Below are 10,332 nucleotides of genomic sequence, written 5' to 3' on the forward strand. Positions count from 1 at the left end.
AGTAATTCACTTACACCTTTCAAGGCAAACCTACCCTTTAACTGCATGCTGGCTCCTAAAACTACGAATTACATGTCGATACTTCGTTCTTTATTCCTTTCAAATGTTTAAACGCTTTTAAAAATGCTTGTTTAGATGCACGATTACTTGCACTTAATATCAACTGCATCTTATAATTCTTACAAATTAAAAAAAAAAAAAGGTTCTGACTACCCCTTTCGAGTCTTTTACTGAATCCATCTACAATACAGGGTAACTATACCACCAATGCCGGTAGATGTAAGGGGCGGGCTTTTTCGGGTCCTAGAAGAGAGAGAGAGAGATACAATTTGATAAGTCAAAACTTTATATTCCCCTTCTTTATCTAAATTGTTAGTTCTACAGTATTTTAAAGTTTGAAGCAAGAGGACGTACTTTTCTTTCGCTAAGAGAGGTAGCCCCCTGGTTAATTCGCTGGACTTCTATCGTCCTTTGGGACCTAAAGAGTAGAGGTCACGGGTAAAACGTCGTTAACAACGGCGCGAGAGGAGAACCTGAGGTGATGGCTAAACATCATCCAGATTTAATCTTCTGCCGCAAGCAGGCCGGAGTGGGTGCGTAGTCCGTTACAGAGAGGTCGAGTATTACTCTGCAGCCCATACCGGAAAGAGAGTTTCGTTTAAAAGATGGCGGGCGGGCTGGAGAAAAGTAATGATAAACCATGCATGGTAGCCATTCAAGTTGATTTCAGATATTCGTCCCCAGCCAACATGCTGGGTAGTTCTGCTGTGTTTAATGGCATGTGCTATATAGCTAAAGGCTTTTTGTAAGTCGGGCGGCTGTACAAATTTGATTAGTAATAAAAATTATTATTTGTAATATTAAAATGGGTGAGTTTAAGCCAATCACTTTCTCAACTCAACAACCTCACAGGGTGATGGTTGTGGGAAAAATAGGGAGTATTATGTATGTTCGCTGTCTTGAGATACTTATAAATTAATAAAAGTGGAGTAGAAAAACCATCACCCATTTTTCAGGATCAATGGCTCCAACGTGTAAAAATAAAGTGCCCCAAATGGGCAAACTGAAGAATTTGAGAGTAGTAAGGCTGGGCAAGACTGCAGTATAATGATAAAGGGAATGTCCGAAATTTGAGCATTCTGAAATTGTTCCATTGTATTATGTTAGAATTCTCCTTGAAGTCTTTTGCAATCGAATATGTAGGATTTCTGAGGAACGTGTGATGAAAGTGGATGGCAGGCACTGAAATGAACGAGGAAAATGAATTGAGCCAGAATTTATTTTTTTTAACTGGCACTTGGAAAACCTCCTTGTCTGCTTTCCTTTTTCAGAATGGACTGGAAGGTTGATAAGCAATGACTCGGTTGGACAATAGATTAAGTAGAGTGTTACATAGATTATGCCCTTTTATTTGTATATCATTGTTATATCTTAATATCCTAGGCCAGATACCCATTCTTTCTTACGTTTTCCCAAAAAGCGTATATCAAGAGATTCCCTAACTTCTGACAACTCAATCCAACAGAATTTTATTTATTTATTTATTCAATTTATATTGCTGGGGCAGCTTACACAATGTGAAACCAAATCTATAGAATGCTTGTTGCACCAATGAAAGCTAGAATGGCATTTTAGCAGGAGTATTTTATACTTTGCCGGTTTGCTTTTTGGCATTGCATAGAATGTTTAGGAAATGTGTGAAATATGAAGCACTTCATACTTCGACATTCCGTTTTTAGCATTCTGTAGATTTCCTAGGCATTCTATAATAAACACCTAATTTCATACATTGACAGTAATATAAACATATGAGCGGTGTGCTGGCCTAGTGGTGAAGACACTTGCCTCCCACTTGAAAGGTTTTAGAGTTCACTCCTAGATAGTGGCAAATGTTTTTCTCTGCGATCACAAACTTAGCAACTGGCATGTATTTATGATGGTTGCAGTGTCCCAGGATCACATGATCACCTTTTGTGTTTTTCTGACAAGCAAAGTCAACACGGATGCCAGATTCACTCAACAACCAAGTTACTAACTTAAACAACTGCAGTGATTCACTTCACAACTATGGCAGGAAAGATCATAAGATCATTAACTGAAATATCATTAACTTTCTTAATAACAGAAATTTGGGCCTCTATTGTGATCATAATTTGAGGATTACCTGTATGTCATTACCAATCTCTGACTTAGTGGAACAAAAACCTTCGGTACTGTCTTTAAAAACTATGATTATCTTACTTCACATATGCATGAATATTAGCAAAATAAAGGGAATACATAATATTTAAATTGGTGTTTTGTTTTGATCTCAATATCAATATGACTTTATTTTTTGCTTTTGCAGCTATTGGGAGACTATGTGAAAAATGTAAGTACAGCTTCATACATATTTGTTGTGAATTCATGCCAGATTCTTTCATTTTGACTAAAATATCAACATCTTTATTCTGTGAATATAATAAATTTCTTGGAATAGTTTAAGATAAAATCATTAGTGTTCTTAAAACTTTGAATTTCATTTCCAAAAGCTGTTTTGATGCATGCAGAGGTGCAGTTAAATTCTATTTGCAAATTTTGAAAACAATTCTGGGATCATTTGGCATCTGCAAGAGGTCCAGTTGCCTAAAGCTCTATTTTCATGTGCAAGTAAATTCTATTATGTAGATACTCTTTGGAACTAAATTTCATATATATATATAGCACTTTGAATAGACTTGCAACATACCTGACCAGCAATTCCTTCAACCTAAATCAGGAAAATTTGTTGATTTGGTATTGTGTGTCTAAAAAGCTAGATCAGGCTTGTCCAACCATGCGGCCCAGGTCGCCTCATAATGCGGCCCAACGCCCACCCCAACCTTCATGAAAGATCCAGCGAGGAGGAGGAGAGGCAGGCGCGAGGTGGGGCGAGGCGAACAACAAAAAAGGCGGGCAGCCGCAGCCCAAAAGTCCCGCCCCGCCACCTCCTGCTGTTGCCGCCGCCACCGCTGCTGCTTCTGCCCCCGTCGCCGCTGCTGCTTCTGCCCCCCCGCCGCCGCTGCTGCTGCTTCTGCCCCCCCCGCCGCTGCTGCTGCTGCTTCTGCCACCGCTGCCGCTGCTGCATTTGCAGGAGGAGAGGTAGGCGTGAGGCGGGCGAGCTTTCTTCCCCCCCCCACCCGCAAAATTTGGCCGGAAAATTAATAAAAATAAATAATTTGCAGGAGGAGAGGTAGGCGCGAGGCGGGCAAGCTTTCTTCCCCCCCCCACCCCACAAAATTTGGCCGGAAAATTATAAAATAAAAATAAATAATTTTTAATAAATAATTAATAATAAATAATAAATAATAATTTTATTTTATTTTATTAATTTAATTTAATTTAATTTAATTATTTAATTTAATTATGTGCGGGCCAAACCAAATTTTCATCTTCTAATGTGGCCCAGGGAAGGTGAAAGGTTGGACACCCCTGAGCTAGATAGTTAATTAAAATATGAGAGTAGCCAAAACATTTTATAATTTGAAAATAAAATATTAGAAAGAATGAAATATAACAGATAACAGATAATCAGAGTTGGAAGGAACCTTGTAGGTCATCTAGTCCAACCCCCCGCCCAAGCGGGAGACCCTACACTATTTCTGACAAATGGTAGTCCAATCTCTTCTTGAAAGTCTCAAGTGATGGCACTCCCACAACTTCCGAGGGCAAGCTGTTCCATTGGTTGATTGTCCTCACTGTCAGAAAGTTTCTCCTTATTTCCAGGTTGAATCTCTCCTTGTTCAGTTTCCATCCATTATTCCTTGTCTGGCCTACAGGCATTTTCATAAATAGCTTGACCCCTTCCTGTCTGTTGGCAGCCCCTCAAATATTGGAAGACTGCTATCATGTCTCCCCTGGTCCTTCTCTTTACTAGACCAGCCAAGCCCAGTTCCTGTAACCATTCTTCGTATGTTTTAGTCTCCAGTCCCCTAATCATCCTGGTTGCTCTTCTCTGTACTTTTTCTAGAGTCTCAACATCTTTTTTATAATGTGATGAACAAAACTGGATGAAGGGGGAGTGTGACTTTTTAGATAAACTGTCACCAAATACTGAAGGCTTCGGTAGCTCTTTGAATTGAGCCTGAAAATGGTATAGAAAACAATATAGGTGACAAGGTAACAACATTAAATGAATGTGTCTGCCATTTTCAGTTGATAACTTCCTACCATATTTTAAATCAGCAGATGTTTCTGAATTGTTTTTCAAAGATGGGCTGATACATAATCATAATATGATCAGAAGATAAAGCATAGCAAATCTGTGTCTACAAATGTGAGAAGCAACAAAAAGGTCTACAACTTATATGAAAGCTGTTTTATAGCACCAATCAATAGCTTAGAAATATTTGACTGAATCAGCCCACAGTTGTCACTCTTAATATTGTATACAATATCAAATATTTTGCTAGTCCTTTCAGGCAAGCCAGAATATGCAACATATTTACCTGAAAGACAACCATAGAAAGACCTCTCTGCAAAGGAAAATTGGACCAAGAAAGGCTTATAAACATGCACAGAATTTCTGTGCCAGCTTTCCTACAGATAAAGAAATATCAAATTATTTAATTAGTTCCAGATACTGTAGTTTAAGACATTTATTGTGAAGAATTTTTTAAAATAATGCTGCCAGTGACATGACACAGTTTCCTTGACTCTAAGGTAGGGATAAGTAATACTTCAGTGGATATAGGAGGATGCATTATCATTTAACATCATTTGAATGATAGCCAAAGGTTATCATCATGACATACTTATGGATAGGTCTGCTGTTTCTGTGGTGGTTTGTTTTTAGGTGTGTTAAACTATTCTCAAAAGTAATATATTTATTTCAACCATCTTTATTTTTTAATTGTTGCTGGCAAATATTGATAGTGAAATTCTAGGTACCAAATGACTTCAAAAAGGGATATAAGGTCTGCATACCATATACAGAGTGCTGAATACTTGCCATTATGAGGCAGAAGCAATAGTGCAAGTTAGTATAGACTAGGAAAATATAGTATTTTTCGTTTATGGATAGAGAAATGTAGTTGTTATACTTCCTCACGATCAATTGTTTCATGCCACACTAATGTAAACCAATAATTTTATTCCTTCTGGAAACTAGAAATTGAATGCTGGTGGCAAGGTTTTGAGCAGAGGAATTAATAGTTTTTCCCATCCAATACAAATGGAACTGAACTGCAAAAAGAAGTCACTTGTTCTTTCAGTAGGAATAAACTTACATGAATTAGGGCACAGATAATAAATGTGACTCTCTTCATTGGTAGGTTTCTAAATCTATTTATGTGGTCCAGTGCTTGTTTTATTTATATTTTACAGCCTTCATTGATGTATATCATCAAGTTCATTTTCAACTCCTAATCATCACAGATTTTTTCGATAATAATCTGTCTCCAACCTGATGTTTCAGGTCTTCCAACTGCACTCATCGCCACTGTAACGGTGTCTCTTCACCTTGCTGTTGGTCACGCTCTTCTTTCCTTGTGCCTTGAGTGAGAACTCTGGGTTGATTTGTTTGATGATCCATGTGTTTGTTTGTTTTGGCTATCTATAAGTATTCACTGGAATCTTCTTCAACATCAAAATTAAAAAATGTCAATGCCCTCCTATCCCACTTCAACATTCACTTCCATACTAGGTCACTGGGAGTTTATTGACATGGCCTGCCCAGTACTGTTCTTTAGAGTTATAGAGAGCATGGGTATATCTTTTCCAAGGATTTCATGTCTGCTCTACCAAGTTTGTTGATTGTTGACTCTAAAAGGCAGGTGCTATCCATCACTTCAATACCTTCAGTGATGTGTTTCTAAATTGCTTTGTTAGCATTGCCAAAATGCTACTTGTCCTTTCAGCATTTCTTTTGTGTAAGTGAATAAATAGTTTATAAACTCTTGAGTTTTGTAAGCTTGTATTGACAAAATATTGTTTTGGATTGATTCATTCTATTCGTTTATGCCCAAATTTGATAGTGTTTTTTAAAAGAAAGGAAAAGTTTAGAGTTGGTTAAAGAGTATTCTCTCCCCATATGCTACAAAATGGTAGTTTGGTTAAAGATACGATGAAAGTCACTCATATGCCAATTGCTTCTAAATGCAGTCTATAAATAGTGTAAGGTGATATATTCATATTTTGGATGGTAAAAATCCACTGCAAACATGTTAGGTAGAAGAAAAAAGTCCAGTGACTACCATTCAAATATATTCCCTATGTAATCAATTGGACTACAGCTTCGCTTTGTTTGAATGCTATCTTCTGTATATCTCTTATCTCAAGTGAAATGTGTATACTTTGGTTTTCAGGTGATGGCAAATGTGTTATCTGTGACTCTTATGTACGGCCTTGTACACTGGTGCGTATCTGTGATGAGTGCAACTATGGCTCTTATCAAGGACGTTGTGTGATATGTGGGGGTCCTGGAGTTTCTGATGCTTATTACTGCAAGGAATGTACTATTCAGGAAAAGGATGTAAGTTTTTTAGAATTTTTTATTTTTATCCTTTTAAACATATGTACATACATACTGTATATACATACTTACAGTGCATTCAGAAAGTATTCAGATCCCCTTCATTTTTGTCAATTTTGTTATGCTTCAGCCTGTTTTTATAGTTGCTGAAATTCATTAATCTACACTCAGTACCCCATAATGACAAAGTGAAAACAGAATTTTAGAAATGTCTGTAAATTTATTAAAAAGAAAAAAACTGAAATATCACATTGGCATAAGTATTCAGACTTTTCACACAATACTTCGTTGAAGCACCTTTGGCAGCAATTACAACCTTGAGTCTTTTTGGGATCTTTTGCCATTCTTCCTTGCAAATCCTCTGAAGCTTAGTCAGGTTGGATGTCAACTGTTGGTGGACAGCGATTTTCAGGTCCCTCCAGAGATGTTCAGCAGGGTTCAAGTCAGGGCTCAGGCTGGGCCACTCTAGGACATTAACAGGGTTGTCCCAGGGTTGTTTTGTCTTGGCTGTGTGTTGTCATGTTGGAAAGTGAACCTTCAGCCCAGTTTGAGGTCCTCAGAGCTGTGAAACATATTTTCATTAAAGATATCCCTGTACTTTGCTCCATTCAGCTTTCTCTCAATCATGACCAGTTTCCCTGCTGCTAAAAAACACCTCCACAGCATGATGCAGTCACAACCAAGCTTCACTGTTGGGATGATATTGGGTGGGTGATTAGCAGTGCCTGGTTTCCTCCAGACATAATGTTTAGAGACAAACAATTCGATCTTGATTTCATCAGACCAGAGATACTTGTTCCTCACAGTCTGAGAGTCCTTCCGGTGCTTTTTTGCAAACTCCAAGCAGGCTTTCATGTGTTTTGCACTGAGGAGAGGGTTCCTTCTAGTGGTGCCACTCTGCCATAAAGCCCAGATTGGTGCAGGGCTGCAGTGATGGTTGCCCCATCTCTGCACAGGATCTCTGGCGCTCAGTCAGAGTGACCGTTGGGTTCTTGGTCACCTCTCTTAGTAAGGCCATCCTCCACTGTTTGCTCCATTTGACTGGAACAGCCCTTGGAACAGTCTTGGTTGTGCCAAATGTCTTCCATTTGAGAATTATGGAGGCCACTGTACTCTTAGAACCTTCAGTGCAACAGAAATTTATTGTGGCCTTTCCCAGATCTGTGCTTTGCAATAATCCTGTCTCTGAGCTCTGTAGGCAATTCCTTTGACTTCATGGCTTTTGCTCTGCTACAGTATGAAGGCATCAGCTGTGATGCCTTCTATAGAAAGGTATGTGCCTTCCCAAATCATGCCCAATCAATTTAATTTGCCACAGGTTGACTCCCAATGTAGAAGCATGTCAGCAACAATCAAGAGAAATATGGGGCACCAGAGCTAAATTTTTAAGTGTTTGCTGCAAAGGATCTCAACGTGATATTTTAGTTTTTTCTTTTTAATAAATTTATAGACATTTCTAAAATTCTGTTTTCACTTTGTTACTTGGGGTACTGAGTGTAGATTAATGAGAAAAAAATGAATTTCAAAAACTGTAGAATCCGGGCGCAGCATAACAAAATTGATGAAAGTGAAGGGGATCTGGATACTTTCTGAATGAATATATATATTCTCTCTATACATATAGAGGGGGTGAAGAGAGCATTCTTAAATTATTATTGCTTAATAAAGTGTAAACTTCGTACATTTTAAAGTAATATGTGCCTTTCTTATGTTAAACTACCTAAAAGTGAGAATACTTCTTATTCAAATTTTCTCAAATTAATATTTGGGCATAATTCTATATCTTATTTATGATTTAGATTATAGGAGATTAGAACTAATTGTTTAAAGAAACTCTCAGTATTATAGTATACGATGTCATCAAAAGAGTAAAAGAATTGAAATGGAAATGGGTTGGTCACATAGCAAGAAGAACTGATGGCAGGTGGACCAAAGCAATCATAGTATGGATCCCACTTGATATAAAGCATCCACAAAAGAGACTTAAAATAAGATGATGACATTGGCAAATATTATGGACCCAATTGGCAAAAGAAAGCTTAGGACCATATTAGTTGAAAAATTGCAAAAGATTCCTTCATCCTTCAGTGGATAGACAATGGCTAAACTGATGGTAATGATGAGTTGAACATTAGGGTAGCAATTGAATAAGTATAAAGTAGTTTGGAAAATAATTGGAGAGCCTTTGGTCTAGCATTTAAGGCACCAGGCTAAAAACCAGAAGATTCTTGAATTCTATGAAAGGTAGCTGGGTGACCACTGAGAGCCTGTCACTCTCTTTCAGCCCATGAAGGCTGGCTCAGATATCAAACGGGTTGGTCAATTCCTATCACACCAATGGATCGGTACTTATTTGAATGAAAAAAGCAGACCTTGCACATGTAGGGGAAATGATAGGAAGTAATAAAACAGTTGGAAAGATAAGAAAAGAAATGTGTACAAAAATCTTTCCCATTTTAGCAGAAGCCTTTCAAAAGTCAGTCAGATTGAACTAAAGAAATAAAGTATTTCATAAGGTACAATATAATTCCACAAGCATCATGAGTGGGTTTTTTTTTTAGAAAGTCAGTACATTTGCCATATGCTGTGTCTTACTTTTTTAAAAAGTTGTACTTTGCATATATTATATCCATCCATTTATATCATTACTGGATTTTTCCTCTTTGTTGTCTACTCTATGCTTGCTTCATTTTTATTTGTTTGCTGTTGTTTTAAATTTTACATTCCTGAGTTTCAAGATAGTGCTATTCAAATAATGCACCTTTTGTATAATTACAATTGATTGTAGAATTTTATGGAGAAATTGCATTGAAACAAATCCTACCCTTTTGTATTTCTATGCTAATCTCATCAAATTTAGTGGCAGGTCCCTTTTAAGTAAGTGCTTTGTAAGACTGCAGTCTGTAAAGTACTATCTCTTAATTTGATAGTAGAAATAGGACATAATTATCTATAGACAATATGTGGGTTAATACAGGACAGAAATCTCTCATTCTCACACACACACATATACACTCAAACAAATTTCCCTATTGGAATTGTGATATACAGATACTATGATATTCCTTTTGGAATCTATTAGGCTTAGCTTGTTCTAACTGTTTGTCTTTTGCACCATTCTAGCGAGATGGCTGTCCCAAGATTGTTAATTTGGGGAGTTCAAAAACAGATCTCTTTTATGAACGAAAGAAATATGGCTTCAAGAAAAGATGATCACATCTCCACTGTGGAAGTACTCCTGAAAAATTTTGGACTTCATTTTTATAGGAAAGCAATTAAATGTATTTTGTTTCAATTCTAATAATTTGATGGAAATATTGGTTACTAAAAATTATTCTTGTCATTTTTCAATGAAAAAAATATTGAATTAAATATAATTTGAATCACTAAGAAGGTAAATTGGAATTCAGACCATAGATCTTGATAGATAGCCCTTTTTTCTGACAGAATACTTTCACTGTATATTAAGTCAAACCCAAGTTTTTCTGAAGAATTTGATTAGGTGTTCTGTCAGTGTTATGGTGGATTATACCCCAATAAAGTTTTATAATAGTCTTCTAGTGGAAATTCTCATATGTACATTTCTTGATCTTGGATTGCGGTGTGTGTGATTGTTATTTGTTAGTAACCAGGGAGATAAATTCAGGCATAAATTGGTAGTTGTAGCTGGTAGTGGTCCATAACAATAAAGTGATATAAACAGTAATCTAGAATTGCTCAGTGACTGATACAGCATACAAACTGAATAAATCTATAAAGAACAGCATTTGGTATTGCCCTAACTTGTGTTTCTTGCACCAGTACAATATGATCATACCATAAACAATTTTTTTCTAAGAAAG

The 10,332-nt window shown here is 36.9% G+C and overlaps 1 protein-coding gene across 2 annotated transcripts; it reads left to right on the plus strand.

The window, feature by feature from the left end:
• Window positions 1-487: 487 nt before the first annotated feature.
• Window positions 488-10,050, plus strand: PHF5A (PHD finger protein 5A). Of its 2 annotated transcripts, none has more exons than XM_087968261.1 (4): window positions 488-687; window positions 2,348-2,371; window positions 6,324-6,490; window positions 9,614-10,050. In XM_087968261.1, the coding sequence occupies exons 1-4, from the start codon at window positions 666-668 to the stop codon at window positions 9,701-9,703; spliced, it is 303 nt and encodes a 100-aa protein (XP_087824387.1). In that variant the 5' UTR covers window positions 488-665; the 3' UTR covers window positions 9,704-10,050. The 2 variants fall into 2 exon arrangements, with proteins under 2 accessions (XP_087824387.1, XP_026550579.1); XM_026694794.2 differs by having other exon boundaries at window positions 488-593.
• The last annotated feature ends 282 nt before the right edge of the window (window positions 10,051-10,332 follow it).

This window comes from Notechis scutatus, chromosome 6 (assembly GCF_049901735.1).
Source record: "Notechis scutatus isolate UNSWTSFEM ecotype Mainland chromosome 6, rNotScu1.2, whole genome shotgun sequence".
Lineage (NCBI taxonomy): Eukaryota > Metazoa > Chordata > Lepidosauria > Squamata > Elapidae > Notechis > Notechis scutatus.